The sequence below is a fragment of the Siniperca chuatsi genome, linkage group LG20 (genome assembly GCF_020085105.1).
Source record: "Siniperca chuatsi isolate FFG_IHB_CAS linkage group LG20, ASM2008510v1, whole genome shotgun sequence".
Taxonomy (NCBI): domain Eukaryota; kingdom Metazoa; phylum Chordata; class Actinopteri; order Centrarchiformes; family Sinipercidae; genus Siniperca; species Siniperca chuatsi.
The window spans coordinates 14,271,640-14,289,596 of record NC_058061.1 but is presented as its reverse complement, the minus strand read 5'-3'; the positions used below and the strand labels follow the sequence as shown (position 1 = coordinate 14,289,596).

The 17,957-nt window shown below is 44.0% G+C and overlaps 1 protein-coding gene across 6 annotated transcripts in view; it reads left to right on the top strand.

The window, feature by feature from the left end:
* The first annotated feature begins 587 nt into the window (after positions 1 to 587).
* capn15 (calpain 15) overlaps positions 588 to 17,957 on the top strand; it is a 40,663-nt gene continuing 23,293 nt past the window's right edge. The window contains exons 1-4 of one of the 6 annotated variants that reach the window (XM_044178432.1): positions 588 to 728; positions 825 to 970; positions 4,573 to 5,462; positions 16,225 to 17,893. In XM_044178432.1, the coding sequence (XP_044034367.1) occupies positions 5,284 to 5,462; positions 16,225 to 17,893 (1,848 nt within the window). In that variant the 5' untranslated portion in view covers positions 588 to 728; positions 825 to 970; positions 4,573 to 5,283. Of the gene's footprint in view, positions 971 to 4,572; positions 5,463 to 9,923; positions 9,996 to 16,224; positions 17,894 to 17,957 lie in introns of those variants that run through there. The other 5 variants (XM_044178436.1, XM_044178431.1, XM_044178434.1 and 2 more) reach the window with 5 other exon arrangements.

Below are 17,957 nucleotides of genomic sequence, written 5' to 3'. Positions count from 1 at the left end.
TTTGTTGGGTGTCAGTGCTCCTACTTACATATTTTCCCTTTGCATATGATCCCTGTGACCAAAGTGATAAGGCACATGCCTCCTACAGTAAGCCAATGAGGACTCTGCCTCCATCCACTGATATCACCATTGTTGGATACCTTACATAAAAGTAAAACTATCATTTTAGAAACATATTTGATTAAACTTGTAGAAGACACGAATATTTTCGAGATGTGAAATGATTTGTTTTATTGCAGATAAACCCAGCCCCATTGCTGTTGCCAATAGTTCAAATCAGACGGTTAAAATTTTGTGCCACTAGATGACACTAGAGTGCCACCATCTGACACTGGCCTGTAAGTAGAAGGGGGAGTCTACTGAGATTTGAAACTCAATATTTAAATCTTGCCACAACAAGGGCATTTGTACAGTATAGGCTAACAGGGAACAAGGGAAACGTATAGACGTAATCACACACTTCAATATTAATCTATTTTAGTTAGGCATAATATGTATATGGTTACTTATGTTGGTTAAATGTGACGACATTTATACCCGGATATCCTAGTTGAAAATATCCATCTTGACCATGGGAAACTGAGTTTTCTACTCTCACATTCTTGAATAGATTTTACGTACGTTTACTTGCGCTCGCAAGCAGGAAATAACGCACCGGTACGCAATTGTCGTACGTACGTTCTCAATTTGCTCCTTGGAGATTCCCCTTCCTTCCTAGGCTGTTTGAGGTAAACCTACGCGGTGGTATCTGTCTCAATAATACCTGACTGAGTGAAAATAAGATGTACATATACGTGTTTGTCACAAATGTCTGAAACCTGCAGCGACAGCGGAGCGCGCGAAGCTAAAGCCTGGAAAGGTTACAGAGGCTAAAGTACAACCCGGGAAGAACTTATCGTCTCGATGGCTGTTAAAAGTTAACGCACAGACGACTGAAAAACAGGCATAATCCCCCTTCTACCGACTTGAGGTAAGAATAACCGATTTGTGAGTGGACTTCACGAAGTACACAGTTGTCGGGCAGCGTCGATAACGTCGACCAAATGACTGAATAAGAGTGTCTTTGTTTACAAGGTCCCCGGCGTCCTCGGCTCGCGCTGTCTCAATGGGATTGTTGAGAGTTTTCATCTGGCTGCACTGTATAGCTAATGTTAGTGTTAGTGACAGGGCTCACAGGCTTACAATTTGTCCACAAATAGATTGATTATGTGACAATGCCTCGTATTTAAGCGTGGTTTAACACAACGGCTGTGGAGATCATTTTATTCCCGCCGCCTCACTGCACAGAACAGTATCATACAGTAGCAACATGGACATTTTTCTTCTACTTGTCTGTTTAGGGGAGTTGGGCAAGGTCAGATAGAAAAACATGTATCAAGAGATAGAGACACATTGACTTGCTCATGGACACTTCAGCAGGGTGGATGATATGTGACCTGAGGCCTGAGCTTAGTTTATCCAGTTGAAGGTTTGGCTGTAGAATCAACATCAAAATAACATCTAGACTAAAGTGTTTACATTATTTGGTTGAGAGTGAACTTGTAGAGTGTAGTCTAATTTGTGTTGTGCTTTGAGCATGTCCACTGGGGAGGGAAAAAAGGGTTTGTGACAGTTTGACATTTTGGGTGGTGTGGAAATGACAACTTACAGTGTACCGTGAAATCAGCTCACATCCTCCCTTTCCCTTCTTCCCCCTCTATGTCCCTGGAGAATAGAAATGAAATCCAATCTCTCTCCCTCTCTCTCTGGCACTGACTGTCAGCTGCTGTATCTCTGGGGGCTGACTTGCAGAGGGACAGGTGGCCCCTGGACAGGTGCATGCTTAACAAAGGGTTGCAGTCCTCTGACTTCTGGTCTGGTTTATGTGCATTTAAAAAAAAAAAATTTTTGGTTACACATCAGTGTAGTTTTTGCTGTCCCATGGCTACAGTCTATTTAGTAATTCAATACTTTAGTAATTCAGTTATTTCTGCATTTATGTCTTGCGTTGTAATTGTGAATGTACTTTTACGTGGTTAGGCTAAACTGAAAACACTTAAATGTGATTGCGCAACCTGCACTTGCTTTTGGTCATTTAATGGACTTTTTTTAACTAATACAAGTAAGCTGTTTGTGCCTAGCTTTCTGTGTGACGCAGGCATTCTTGACGGCTCCAGCCATGCACTCTGGTACTGGGGTTGGACTTAAGTCTACATCACCAACTGCTGTATGTTACATATTTTAGGCTATACTGTTTAGTTGAATTTAAGTGGAAGTCAAGTTTACCAGACAAACCAGTTTCAATTTCAACACGTTTAACAAAGGAACAGTAACCGGAGTCATGCTCGGAGCTATGCATGAATAACACACCCTTGCAGCCACTGTAAACCTGGTTAAGCAGAGTTCCAGACAAATGACTGGCCACACAGCCAGTCTGCTTAAGCTGCATTGTTAGTACACGGCTAATAGTTAACCCACTGCTTTCAATGCAGCAAAGAATGCATAGGAAAAAAAATGCGGTATGAGTATTTTCATGTTATGGTTAGGCATGCCTGTGCTTTATGCACTGCTTTGCTGATGAACACTGAATTCAGAGAGAGAGTGAGAGATCAGAAAAGAGGTCAGCAAAGTGATATGAAGTGGAAGAGAGAGGAGAGGGAAAATTTGAAGGCTCATCAGTAATGTGCAGGGACAGTTGAGCAATGATGAGTGTTGCAGTCACCATTGTCTTCTACTTAACCCTTCACTTTCTCGTCTAGCATTGACCATTAAGGCTGAGGTAGCCTTCTTTCTCAAGGAACCAATAGAAAAATAAAGAGCAATTTAGGCTATTAGACAGTTGTGTAAGTGTGACATGTGATGTGTAAACTGTTTTTTATTGCCAAGTGCTTTCCCAGAATGAACATGCCTCATCCTGCCCCGCTGGTTCTGACATCAATCACAAGTCATTACTCTGGGATCCTATTCACATTAATGAGTGAGATCTCTACGGCTCCGACTCCATTGAGTTTTATTTAAATCTCTTGAACGCAGCCTTCCAGTTTTTCTCTGCTTGCCAGGCCAGTGCGCCTGCGCTCTGCTGACACTCCAGTAATCCGCTGTTACAGGAGGAGATTGCATCCTCGTCCACTGCGCTCAGGCTATCAGTGAGGGACAATTAAAGTCCGTGGAAAAATATATAACGGGAGGATAAGAACATGCAATGGGGCCATAACATGCCCAAATGGAACCATTAAATACAGGCATTCTGGGATGGAGCAGGGTTATACTATGAGCAGGCGACAGCGGGACGGGAGCTAGGATGTCTCATAAGACAACAAGGCTCAGCATCTACAGCCCAAACGCTGGAAATATGAGATGAACTCAGGCTGGAGCGGACCAGGCGGAAGATGGTGAAATGTGCGATTGAGTGCTCCTTCCTGGACGAGACTTCATCGGCTATTTTAACGTTTCCCAAGCTTGTATGTCGCCTCCTGCACGGCACTCTCCGTGGCCTCTGTACCGCTATGTGGAAACGGACACAGTCCACCTTTTTATACAAGTAACGCTTTGCATTGCTGTTAATCGGCTAAATTGAAAGCCCATATGCGCTGGCTTTGTCAGTGATGATCATGTAACGTTCACTAAATCTGGAAACTATAGATTTAAGCGCACGTTGGTCCTATAAGAATCAGCTAATACTAAATGTTAATTAAAGCAAAAACAAACCACGGAATATCGCCCTGCTTAGACTTTTGCCTGAGGGTTTTACAAACTCCCGACACTCGCCAAGACGCATACAAATGTGGTTTCTCCTCCTTGACAGCTTCCCTGGAATAATACTTGTTTCCTTCAGATGCTTCGCCAGTATTGATGTGCTATGACAGGCCGGCAAGTCCACATAAATCCCAGCGCACGTTGATCCCAGCGCACGTTGATGAACTAGACTGACCGTGGGGTCAGACAGAAATTAAGTTGCCTCTCTCAGACAGCGGAAACTAGGATCATCTCCCTTCCCTTCGTTGGCAGAGCACCGCAGCCTGAAACGGAACATTCCTCTCGGGAATTTTGTCGGATATTACACGAAACTTAAAGCTGAGCTGTAAGCATTTTCATGCTGTGGCAACTGTTGAAGTTACAAAGAGCAGCTCATTTAAAACTAGCCACAGACACCTCCCTGTATCCAGGTTTTCTTCAGGTTCAATTCTGAAGTTCATGTCATTTTTGTTTTCACGTGGAAATCCTGCAAATACCAGAAGAGGTCTAATTTGTGAGAAAGCCCTCCTCAAGAGTTTCAAACATGGGGTTTTATCCAGTGGGAGAAATGTAGCTGGGGTGTTTCACTGGTAAACTTCCACAGCAGCTGTTAGTCAGACTGGATGTCTGAAAGATGAGACTTGAATTTTAGCATACTTGGTTTGCCAACACCCTTCCCGGGAAATGCAATGCATTGATTTCCTCCAGTGCCCGAATTGTAAATAACTGGATATATTTTGTATGACTTTTATTCCAGCAAGATCCACGTCACTATTGATCAGGTGTCTTTTATGGACCATGATGTTATTGTGGTGTCCTGGATGTTTTTTAATTTTTTCCCCCACTTCTTTTCCTGAGGTGTACTGTTTGGCTGCTGAGATGCTGAACACACCATTTCCTGCTTTTGCTGGCCGAGTGATTTTCTGAGCATGTGCACTGGAAAGAGGAACCAGGCATGAGACTGCACAGGCTGGGGAGATGTGTCAGAAGGAATGCGGGAGGAATTATGAGTGGCACTATGGAAGACATGGTGCAGAGTGTTACAAGCTTAAAGTCTACAAGAGGAAGTATTATGAGCCTTTGCTGTGAGAAAATTGTATTTTCTCCTCTCTGAGACCGACTGCTGGATTGGAATCAGCGCTCCATGCATCAAATTACTATCTGAATTGAGAACCTCTTCCCCTGTGCACTGTGGGATATCCACCCTGATCTGCATTCTTGGCCACCTGCAAGTTATGCAAATTTTTTGAGTACCCTTATCTTCGATTCCCTGTTGCTGTTTTTATTTGTTTTTACTCTAGCACCCTCAGAGTTCTTTTGCGGTAGGAAATTCTTTCCTATTTGAAGCAGAAAGTTGTCAGCAGGAAGTTTACAGCAAATACAAACACATGGTAAGGGTTGTTGTGGTCCAAACAACCCCTTTCGTCTCTTCCCAATCAGTGTATTTCAGTATGCCTCACTGAACACAACGTGGATCCCTTGTCAACTTTTGTGCTCTAGGGAGAAACAAAACCAACACACCCCCCTACAAGAGTGCATTCACAAGACTAATTTCCTACCGCTGTGGTGATGGGGAGCTCAGCCTCATCTCTCACTGCAGAGACCGAGTCAGACCATGGTTTCCGCAGCACCCCGTATCCATCGTCACCCCCTGTGGGCTGGCTCAGGAACAGCCACAGCAGCCCGGTGTGGGGCACCACTTTCATCACACGTCAGCAGCAGCACCCGCTGCCTCATCGAGAGCGCAGGTAAGAGCCAACACTGTCTACCCAGCCGGGTGCCAACACATTTCTCAGTTGAGTGCACTTGGGGCACAGAGCGGCGGGCTGGCCTGGCTTGGCAGGTTGCTGGGGAAGTCGCTGGAGGAATGAGACGTAGAGTTGTATTACACAGGAATGCTGCCATTTAAAGCTGTGAGTGTAAGTGTACAAAGTGGCATTATTTTGAGGCTCTTGTGCTGATGGTGTCTTTGTAAACTGACACTGTTCATCAGCATAGTTCATTTGAGAAACTTACTACTTTATCTTTCACAGGCTTTTAGAAATGCTTACTGAGTATTCAATAACCTCACAGCAATGGATCAAATCCCCTGTTTCATCAAAGCTTATCTAATCAAAGCCTGCATTTTGATGTTTTTCTATGATGCACCCAAAATCTGGCTAAGCCGGATTTGTAAACCAAAATCCCTGCCCATTGGTTCCTCCAAGCACAGCTGTACAGTATGTGCTACACTTTATGCAGTGCTGAGTGGATTGCCAGGGCAGATAGATTGACCTGACCTCTGTGAGCCCAATGAAAACCAGCCCAAGAGTAATTAGAAGATGAGTTTTGCTGTCATGCTTTTTTATCAGGCTTCAAAACAAGCCTTGATTCAATTTGGTTAATTTTGGAAACTATTAAAAATAGAGTGGATACATTTTCTTAGAGTTTATCTTGGTAAGTGTGGCTACACTGTGGTATTTTTTCACTCAGACAACACTCACATCTATTGTCCACCCACAGAAAAACTTAAATGTGAATAGAGGCTCCTGAGTTTGATTGTCTGAAATTGAAGTTTTCAGAGTTTCTTGAAGAACAAACTTCTTATTGAGACAGCAGCAGCTGTGTAATTGGGTGAGGTTTACGTCTAGCAGAGGAAACTATTTGTGGAAGAGACATGCTATTCATATAGACTAGTTTTGTCAGTATTAACTGCATGAAAAAGATATATTCAGTTACTGTATCTACAAGAAAGACTGTGCTTTAATAATCCATTGTTCCAGTCATTGCTTTCTGAATCACTGTCAACATAGTGAAAGGCCTATCAGAAGTGTGTAAGAAGCTCAGTTTGAATGTGCAACTCATCCAGCAGTTTTGACTGACTTTCTTCCAAAAGATGATCTTCTCAACCGCCCTGGCAGAAACTTGTTTAGAAGTGTTTCCAGCTTTCCTTCAGCTTTTTGGGTCATGTCTCCCAGAACGAGAACAGGCAGTTGATATCGACCGCCTGTAGTGTATTGAAGTTGTTGCTGAGTCACTCAGGGCATCATGGTCCGGTTGTTAGTTATTGATTTTCAGAGAGCCCGATCACATTTCCCCACAATGGATGTCATTATTTATTCAGCATTGGTCTCCAGTTGGGCTTTCATCTTTCTTGATTCCTGCCCGCCGCTGTCAATGCTTTTCTTGCAGTTGCTCTACATTTAACAGCTAAGGCTGTCATGGCTTCCATTGCTTACTCTTCTAAGAGTTTTAAAATGTAAACAGGGCTGGTTTTAACCCATGCTTGAACACAATCCCATCAACCATAGCTCCATGCATGAATATAACTCAAGTATAGGTCATACTGTCTGTGTAGTTTAGCATCATACAGTCAACTTGTTTTTTTGTTTTTTTCCAACAGACTCTTCCATTGCGTTCATGCATCTCTGTAGCAACAAGGCTCTGCCTCCATCACCAATCAGACTACACCCTCAGTCAGCTGAGCACATAAACACATGCAGAGATGCACAGATACAGTACATACCATTTCAGTCTACTGCTGGCAGCGAGGACACACACACACACACACACACACACACACACACACACACACACACACACACACACACACACACATATCCTGACAATAGATGCTTTAGAAACACTGCAGTAGCACTTAGAACATGCCCTCTTATCTACCCCCACTCCCTCTCTCACACACACACTCACTCACAGTCTTATGCGCATATACACACTGCTGTGTGAGCCTAACAATGTTAGGCAAGCTTTGCTGAGCTGTGACAGAGCATGAAATATAGAAAAAACAGGGCACTATGAGCCCTGCTTAACTTCAGCCGTTCTCGTACAGTTTATTCTCTAACATATTGTCCTATAAAACATTTTCTTTCCCTTGTTTTTCCTAGCTTGGAGACTGCATGAACAGTCTTGTCCTTTGGTAATTTCAATTTCAGCGACCCATCAACTTTAGAAGTGTTTGTGTGCACTGAATCAGTACCTCAACTGTGAAGGTTCACTCAAGACAACAACCCACTCAGCAGATAAAGATGTGCGGCGTAGTTGTGTGAGCCGCAATGTTTCATAATTTTGGAATCTCCATCTTTTCTTCATTTTAATAGCAGCACAATGAAGTTTTATGCCAATGCTATTATTGTTTTAAGTTAACAATGTGACAGAGCCTTTTTTTTAAATTTAATCTCAGCCCCATAGTGCTAGTGTGTTGCCTTGCGTTGCCCTTTGGAGCCCTGAGCCCTTAAAGTGAGTGTCTGCTCTCTCCACAGTCAATCCCAGTGTTTCTACTGTCCCAGCATGATGGATGATGGTGTTTATCGCAGCTCCATTCCACTGGCTCTTCTCCCTTTAATTGGATTAAAACGGGTCCACTTGGATTCGACCAGCATGGTCACTGGCCGTGTTTATGTCTGAATTATTTCAGGGCGTCCCTTGAAATTGCCTGTGTGTCTGATGAAGACAGGGCCGTGTCAGGACAGTCCTAAAGCCACCAGAATAGATTTGGCACGCAGGCTTTGTCTCACAGTGTGGCTTTCTTTGGAAAACAGAGCACTGATGAAAAAACTAGCCTATTTGCACTGCAACTGACATGATTCCAGATTCCCCCACTCTTGTTGCCATGGAAATCTGTAGCATATGTTCAGTAACCTAATTCGTTGGGCCTTAGACAAGACTACACATGGTAACCTGGCAGTCTCACACACAAACCTGTGCTGGCAAATTGCACCTCTGGAGGAATACCATATAGCCTGCTGATTATTTATGTCAATGTTTAGTGACATGGCAATACCAAAGGTTTTTTACTGGTCTGTCTTCAAGGGTTAAATTTGTGTCTTGGAAACAGGAAGTAAAACTGCCTGTCTGAGACAAGCCCCCAGGAAGTGCACCGGGCTTTGAAGCCAATTTGACATAGTGGCCAAACCGTGAAACTACAACATCCGGGTCTGACACGTGATGCACGTGGGCCCAAAAATACTTTTGTTAACTTACATTGTGAAAGAAGCGTCTGTAAAACGGTGGATACATTTTTATGGTGTCACAACCACCACGACGTTTCACTATCTATCAGAATTTGATCCATTTGGTCCGATAACATTTGGAAAGTCTAGAAGAGCCGCACGATTAAATCATTTTATCATGCATTCAAGTTAGCGGAGGGCTAAACTGGCAGAGTCTCTAGTGCGCTTGCTCTATGGGCAACACAATGCAGAAGATCCGGGTAATTTTATATTGGGAAGTCAAAGTTTTGGATTCAAGCGCCACTGAGCAGCTTGCATAGAAATAAACGGGGCCCCGCCTCCGACACAGTATCCAGTTCTCTTTATACATCAATGGTCTGAGAAGTTCCCCTTCTGGCTGAAGGCAGTGCTGTGTCAGCAGTGCTTCTGCCCTCCAGGTTTCCGTGCCTGCAGGAACTTGAGTTAAGCACAGCGGCAGCAGCACCATACCCCTGCCATTTCTTCCCCTTATTCCTCCCTGATTCTGGAGCTTCCTGCTTGCTCTCGCTTTGCTCTGTGCTACTGATGTCTGCTGCAACCCAGTCAGACAGTTTCCTCTGTTTAAAGATTCAAATGTCTGAAGCTGTCTCCACCGTTGACAGATTCACTCGTCAAAAATGAGCACTGGTCGTGAAATATTCACTGAGGGCACAGCTAGAGGTCAGAAGCTACTGTTGTCCTTTCTGTTTCTTTCCCCCTTTATTCACCAGTATTTGCATATTTAGTATCTTCAGTCTCTGTGTTAGGCTAGTTCACATATTATTTTGGTAATAGTTCTAGGTTCTGAGATCTTGGTCATAAGGTGTGTGATCATCTGGGTCAGGCTTACATAAAAACAATGACAACAGCAATGAGCAGTCTTGAACTTTGTCATAAAAAGCATTACCAGACTCAGATATTCTTAATCATGGCATTACCCGAACACATAACATTTACACAACGGCACACTTGTTTCTACAGCATCACACTCTTCTTGTAATGTTCCATTTTTATAAAAGGGGACTATTCAGTTTTTTTAAAATTGCTCCTAGGGTAAAGCCTCAGTGATGCTTATTGAAGGAATATCTCAGCCTAAGGGCACTTTTTCAAAAGACCTTTTGTCTAATTTGCTCTGTTAGGAGTCTTTGTGCCACCGCCAACACTATAACATTTTATAAAAAGTGTCCTGCTCAATGTCACTTCATTAAAACTTCCCCAATTATTGTGTTTTGTTGTCCCCAGTGACTAAGGCTTGACTGTCACCAATACCTTGTATCATGTCACTAAAATCTGGGCTCTAGATACTCGCCTCAGGTAAGTAGCAGTCACTGGCTCAGCTCATAATGTTTGTTGTAACAAATGAATTCTGTAGAACTGTCAGGGTTGAGTAATGAGTCATATTCATGCCACAACATATTACCTGGCAGGTAGAAAGGAGGCTCTTACAGTTAATGCTCAAGTCTTTGAACCTGACTCATTCTCTCCTCTGAAAGACAGGGAGGAATGCTTGCTAGGGGAAAATTACTTTTAAGTGAAAAGGGTTGCTCTGATCTCGCAAGCAAGAAAACTCCCACAATGAAGTGATAAACAAACCTTTTTTGCCAGAACAACTGCTGCAGACAGACTGCATTCATTACTAAAGGGCTAAAATATATTATCAGTTGGGTTTCTCAAGTGTGGTAAAGAATGCGTGAAAGTGCTGATCTAATCCCTGTCACTGAAGTTTCCTGGGTGTGTTCAGATGCAGCAAAATGTTTCAAATATTCATTATCCTTTTTTTCAGCTTGTCTGATCCAAGGGCTTATTGGCATCTGATAAGTCTATTTTATATTAACCAGCTCTGCTCTGTTAAACAAGAATCACCACTCAGTTGGCATCATCGTTCTGTGTGACAGAGATGTTTGTGTGGATGAAGTAAAAAAACATAAAAATTGCAAGCAGTAATGCCAGCGCTCTGAAAATCCTGGGTAATGCCCTTGCAGCTGGTAGTTATGAAAATCACTCCCTGCATCCCTGTCACTTCTAGGGTTGCAGCTATTAAACAGGTTCATCATCAAGTGCACAATAACCAAGACATTTTATAAGCTACGGTATCTACGTCTCCAGTTCTCTCCCTGTGTTCACACAAAACTGCGCCGGTAAATATTTATCACCACAGTGACTCACTTTATTTGAATGTGGGGGCTACATCTGGAGTCTGTCTCAAAAAGGGAGTTCCACACAGTCAGGCTACCTAGAGTTATCCAGCCTCACGCAGCCTGTTAGTAATCACTGATAACTGATGTTACAAAACTGGTTATCAAGAAGTTCAAAAAACCCAGGAGAATGCCTACATTAAAAGAGTTGAGGTTTGCAACAAATACCAAATCAAATACATTATCAACAGATCAAGTGTAGCATGTTTAATATGAGATGAGATGAAACTGGTTATTCCATTCAGCTGACTAAGTGATACAGTATTACACACTGAAATATTAAGAGTAAGGAATAGAAGAAAAAAAATGCAAAATTAATAAAAAATGTTTAAAGCAATTATAATATAGGCCTTTATACCTTTTTTATGTAAACATCAATCAACTAATACATTTAGGTGCATTACAAAACATTGAAAAGGTAACACTGAGGCTAAGAGGGATCACTGGATGAAAATTAGTTTTGCAGCTTTAGCATGAAGGCAAGATAGTATCTGATTATTTACGACATTGATTACCCTATTGATAATTTATTAGGCTTAATTGACCCCATGTGAGTTTACCTGGGCTGCAGGTAAAAGCAATTTCACACGCTTGACCCAACACTGTATGGATTGGCTACATTATTAAGTAAGAGCAACCCAATAGAGGCAACCGCATCCAACCACTGATGAGCTAATTAGCTAAGTTGAATTTACTAGGAAAATACTTTCAGTTATACAAATACACACCTTTTGCCTTGTGGTTTAGCTTGCACCTATTTTGTGTGCAAGCGTCACTGTACTGGTTGGTCTGTTTTTTGTCTGCCAAGTATGTTATCATACCAGGAAGTTCACTTGGTATGTCTGCTCTCAGAAACACGTAGCATGTACATACACAAAATGAAAAGTGTGACTTGTTATTAGTTATCAGTCTAATTGGTAAAAAGAGCATATGTTGGAATCAAGGCATTTCATGTGGTCACTAGTGTTTACAGTCAAGGTTTTGAGAAACCTTGTGTTTTGCAAAATTTTGAAAGCACAGCTAGTCACAAGATGAACTGTCATGGAAACCCTGTGTGACACTGTACACTGACTGACAGGCCATGTGTTATATAATATCTGAAGTGCTGACTGACTCCTTTTGTGTTTTAGCTTAGTCTGATGTCAGGGTTATTTCATTAGACAGCCAGTAAGTGTAATTGTTGATGGAGAATTAATAGTATGACATTTTTCCTAAGTACTTTCGGTGTTCTTTCTTTATTAATCGTGTTTTTAGTTTTTAGATTTGAATGGAACCAAAGACATGTCATACCGTACAGTACAGTACAGTGCATCAGATACACTATAATCTGATGATAGTATAACGAAAATAACAAATATAGAACTCAAAGATAGTTGAATGTGAATGTTAAAGCGGTTTTTACTTATTGCCATGTTTAATCATCAAGGAAAAGGATTGTCAACAAAATGTATTTGTGTTGAATGTATAGATCAGATACACTGCCTCCAATGGCAAAGGAGGGTACCACTTTTTCCCCTTAGGCCCTGGGCTCAGGGCCAACCTTGGAAAGGCGGTGCTAATGACTGTCGCACAAAGGCCAAATGTCTCACAGTGAGGCAGGGAGAAGCTGGCGAGACTCGGCTCACTTGATCTCACAACAGAGTTCAATGTGTGGAATAAATCCAAGTAGCCAGCCATAGGTGGCCTACACACGTTCAGCAGTGCTTGTAGATTCACTCTAGCCTTAGCATTTCTTTAACCCTTTCTGACTATCTTACATCCAGGGTTGTGTCCTTTCTGTATCTCTCTACTGTTTCTCTTAGGTAGCATTTTCTCTAAAGACTTCCTTGCTGATATCTTAGTTGTGGAAGTTAATGTAACTTTTCCCCCCACCACGATGTTACCGGTTTGCTTGTTTTTACTGAGAGTTGTAGAGCGCTAACGTCTTGTAATAGTCTGCTGAAGTGCTCTATGACTGTCAGTGAAGCATTGAAAAATTGGGGTCATTGATGCGCTTACTTGAGTGAATTTAGACTAGGACGAGGTACTTTATGGGCAGCAGGCTGCATTGAAGACCTCATTGCAAAAAGATGGGCTTTCCAGAGATGAAGTCTCCCTCTCTCTCTCTCTCTCTCGCACTGTCTCTCTCCACTGTAAACTATTGGCTACGGGCCCAGGTCTGCGACATAGAGGAACTGAGGAGCTGAAGTGGGCACTTTTAGAGCAGCTCCACTGAACACAGGGCCAAGGACAAAAAATGTGTGCGTGTGTATGTGTGTGTTTGTACACACTCCTGTGAGAGAGTCAAGCATGTGCGCGGAAGGCATCCTTTTAAGTAAGGTCCAAGGATCACAGGCTATAGTGGTTCATTGTCTACTGCAGGCATGTAGTGTACATACAAAGGCATGTGCATGTGTGCACTCACATGCATTCACAATGCATCCTTTTAAATGAAGGCCAGAATTGTGGTTGTAGTTCATGATGTGTTACTTACATTTGATAGGTAACAAAAGACATAATAATATAATTAAGCTAAATATTAAAAATTCCTTAAGAGGCTGATCACTACGAGGCTCCTACGCCAGCTGCTGCAGACAGAAACATAATGAATTTGCAATCCCTGTGCTCCGTCGAGAACCAAATCAATTGCTTTGACAAAGTCTCCGTGTGGCTGACATCATGACTTTGCTCTCTTGCTGGAGATGAAAGAGGCCTGACAGTTATGAAAATGGCCACAGGGAAGAACCTGTCATCAAACATGAGGTGTTGACACTTGTTTTTGTTGTTGTCGTCATTGCCATTTGCGGCCCTCACATAGGCAGGACTTTGGAGAGCTAACCACAGTGTTAACATGTGCCATCAATGGTAGCATGGGGCTGCCACTTAATTCAACCACATTTAACTAAACTGGGGGTGGGGGATGTGCTGTAGTCTGAGGACACAGCACAGGTTATCTGGAGATAGATGAGATATTTCAGAGCATACAAAAGAGTCATTTTAGGCAAACGATTTTGATGCTTTTTTAAATTCTTACTCCTTGACTGATGCGGCATTGACACTCCTTCTATGTTAATGTTTAAGGTCAGGAACAATGAATATTGCATAGCTACAAGGAGGCAATGGCAGATAGTACAGTGGGATGAAAGACTAAGCGAAACAAAGAGCCAAGTACTGATTTCTCAGTGTTTGTGTGTCTTCACAAAAAATGTGTTTTCCTATTTTTGCCTATTGTTATCATTGGAAGGCTGAGTTTCCTCCTCACTCAACGGGCCCTGGTTTATCTTGGACTGCTGGCTTCAGCCCAGGAGAATGAATGTAGTGCTAATGGCTCCTGACATAAAGCAGTGGGACTTCTGCTTCCATACTTTTGCTGCCCTGGGGCTGAGGACACACACAAACTAAGGCAGAAATGTAGTTAGACAATAAAACAAGCAACTATGCTATATCTACAAATAAATAGAGCTACATGCCTGCATACACACAAGCACACACACCCAGCGGCAAGGACCCAAACACACAAAGACACCCAAAGAGACACATTAGTATCCCTCCATGCTGTCATTCTCCTCTATACCTTAGGGAGGAGAGTTGACGAGAGGAGAGGACAGTGTGCTGGGAGCGAGAAGTAGTCTGTAAGAGGTGCCCCTGGGTTCTGAGGATTCGCCTGGTTTGAAAGGGTTTAATGGAGTTGAACTAAGGGCAATTAGTCGGCCAGGACACATGGTGCTACAGTGGAGAAGAGCAGGACCTAGGCCGGCCAACGAGCAGTCACCCTTACAAGATTCTGCTGTACTTCATCAGCGGCATAAATAATGTCCCATGGACTGTGAGGTTGTTTTTTCCATGCCCTAATGTGAAAACAACAAAGGATTAACTGAATATGTTTTTTAAAGAATAATAGGCTTTTTCCACAGGCAGTAGCCTATAGATTTTACAAATATCCACAAACCACTGCTTCCCTATAAAAGCCTTTGTCAAAGCAGCCTTAGATTTGGGAATAGTTCTCTAACCAAAATATAATAAAGAGGGATAAATGTGACCAGATCCACAAGCTCCGCGGTCATTTTGTGGGCAACATCTTTGCCACTGGGATCAATGTGAAGAGCATCGCAGTATTCTAGCTCTTAGCACCTTACCCTTCACTATCATACAGTTCACACATTCCCTTCTCTGTGTTGGTGTTCACACATGAGCTGCTTGAGTGACAGTGACATTTATGGGCTTGTGCAGACAGCAACCACGTCCGTCCCTTGGGGCCGTCCCTCTCCAAACCCCCCTTGCTCTCTGGAGGTATCCAACTGTGCTGCAAAGACCCTAATAGACCCACTATCAATAAGTCAGATTGACTGAACTGCAGGCAAACAGAATGAATTGTACATACGAGTCAATCCACAACAACAGACTGCTTTAGGTTATTATGTGTAGGAGGTGGAAATCAACTGAGTAGCCTGACAAGATAGATCAATTGCTCGCTATGCTTCTGAATCAAAACTCTCTAAAACTGATTTCCATCTGCACTGTTTAAACCATTGAAGTCCTGTGAAAGATGTTGATAGTAGTGGTGATGTTTAAAGTAAATTGCTTTAAATCCAGGAGTATGAATGATTTGTCACTAAAATAGGCGCTGCCAGAATTAATATATTCATGCATTCAAAATTAATTTGGGCATGGGATTGATGTGACCTGAAGTTGCCACTGGCTGCCCTGCATTAGCATTCACAGAGTAAAAGGGGAGAGAAGTGCTAATATGAAGTGGAAGAGATCCCATGTGTTTTTTCCATTCAAATAAGTCAGTCAGGAGAACTCAAGGAATGCTTTCCTTAGTATTCTTAGGCAATAGCAGCTTCCTCTCCTCTCCTCTCCTTAGGCTATGTGCTATCTTCCTGGCTCTAATCATGTGGCCATTGTGTATGGATTTACTGCCCTCAGAGCCCCCAGGAGGGAGATTTGATTTTTTTCCCCCTGCACTGGCTAATCTTTCCCTCTCACTCTCCATTTTTATTTTCTAATTCTGTCTGTCTCTCCTCCTCTTGCAGTCTCAGATGTTTTCACTGTCCTCGCTTCCTTTTTAGATAATCACCCTTAGTTGACTGGAAGCATGTATTAATTCTCTGGCTTTTTCATAATTTCTTATTTCTCACTTTTTCTGATCCTGTCTTGCTTCTGTCTTTTCCTTTCCTCATACTTTGCTCCACTGACACTTTCCTCATTGCTCAGAATATTAGTGAATGAAGTAGCTCAAATGATTAAACAGTGGCACACTTAATATACATGTATTACTGCTAAACAATTACAGTTATATGACAGAATGTATTACTGACTAATTTGGTTGTTGAATTTGTTTTGACTCATTGTTTACTGTTTTCCAGCCACTCTCACTCTCCTGGCTCCATGGCAGCAGCAGTGCGAGGCAGTGAGTGGTCATGTGGACGCTGCACCTTCTTAAATGCCGGCGCAGCACCTCGCTGTTCCATCTGTGAGGCACCACGCCAGAAACCCGACCTTAACCAGATCCTGCGGCTGAGCAGCACTGAGGAGCATCGCTGGGCCTGTCCACGCTGTACACTCAACAACCCCCAGGGATCTGGAGCCTGCTCCGTCTGCGGCTTTGGACCGTCTCCTTCTACTCACACACCCCCTACAACCACCATAGCCGCCACTGCCAACGGCCTCCCGCCCGCTCCGACCGAACTCCCAACACCTACCGTCACCCCCACAGTTCTGCTTGAGCCCCATGGACAGCATCCAGCTAAGGAGGAAGTGCTACGACGGTCTGAGAGCAACGGAGAAGCGTGCATCCTGGAGGGACAGCAGTCAGGCTGGGCTTGCCCTCGCTGTACACTTCACAACACACCCGTGGCACTGTCATGCTCAGCCTGTGGTGGGCCCAGGAAATTGTCTTTGCCTAAAATCCCCCCTGAAGCATTGGTGGTGCCTGAGGTGCGCACACCTGTGCTGGGGTTTCCTGTTCACACAGCAGGGGCTGCCCCGCTACTCATAGACCTAACGGATGACTCTCCCCCACCCCCTCCCTGTGATCCTCAAGAACCTCCCCATGTCTCCTCACAGTCCCTTTCGTCCCCTTTTACTGCTTTCTCCTCCTCCCTCCAAAACAACCCTGTGCCCCGCAGCAGGAGAGAGGTGCCCCCTACTGGGCGCCCACCAAACCCAGGCACCAATACTCCCAGCCCCACTTCCCCTTCAGCGGCCAGTGTGCCACCCCAACCAGGCCCACAGCGGCCAGCCAAGCCCAAACATGCCCAACCCCAGGAACCTTCATACCCCAGCAAGCGCCTCAGTATCTTGGAGGAAGAAGACCCTCAGCACCATCCACTGACCCCCCAACTCCCTGTTGCTTCCTCAGCCGCCCTCACCTGGAAGTGCCCTAGCTGCTCGTTGCCCAACCCATGTAGCTTGTCTAAGTGTGAGGCCTGCCGATCAACACGGGCTGGTGCTGACCTCATTGACCTGGTAGGCTGTGAGACGGTACGATTTACCCCGGCCAGTCCCTCCAGCCCGGACTTTAGCACCTGGGCCTGTTCCAAGTGCACGCTGCGCAACCCTACAGGTGCACCCAAGTGCTCGGCCTGTGGTTCTTCCAAGCTGCATGGCTTTCAGGAGCAGCAAGCGCCCCTGCCCCGCTGCTGTACACACTGTGGCCTCCCGCCGGGGCCTGGCACTACATCATGCTCCTGTACACCTTCCTCTTCTTCATCCTCCTCGGGTCATAAAACACGGAAGCAGGCTCGGGGCTTCCCTTCCTCCTCTTCTGCTATTGCTTCTAGTTCCTCTTCCTCCTCCACCTCATCTAGCCTTCAGGAGAAGGTAGGACACTGGAGCTGCCCAGCATGTACGCTGCTTAATGATATCAAGGCCAAGAACTGTGCAGCATGCCACACACCCCAGCAGTACCTCACCCTTCGCAAGGTGGTTAAGCCTTTGAAGAGGAGGGAGAGCATGCATGTAGAGGCCCGTCGACGAAATGATGAGGGCGAGGCCAAAGAGCTTTTGGAGAACATTGTCAGCTTCTGCAGAGAGGTAAGGGAAGATTAGTTGTAGCTGGGAAACACAAGAAAACAAACACTTTCATGACACATGGTTC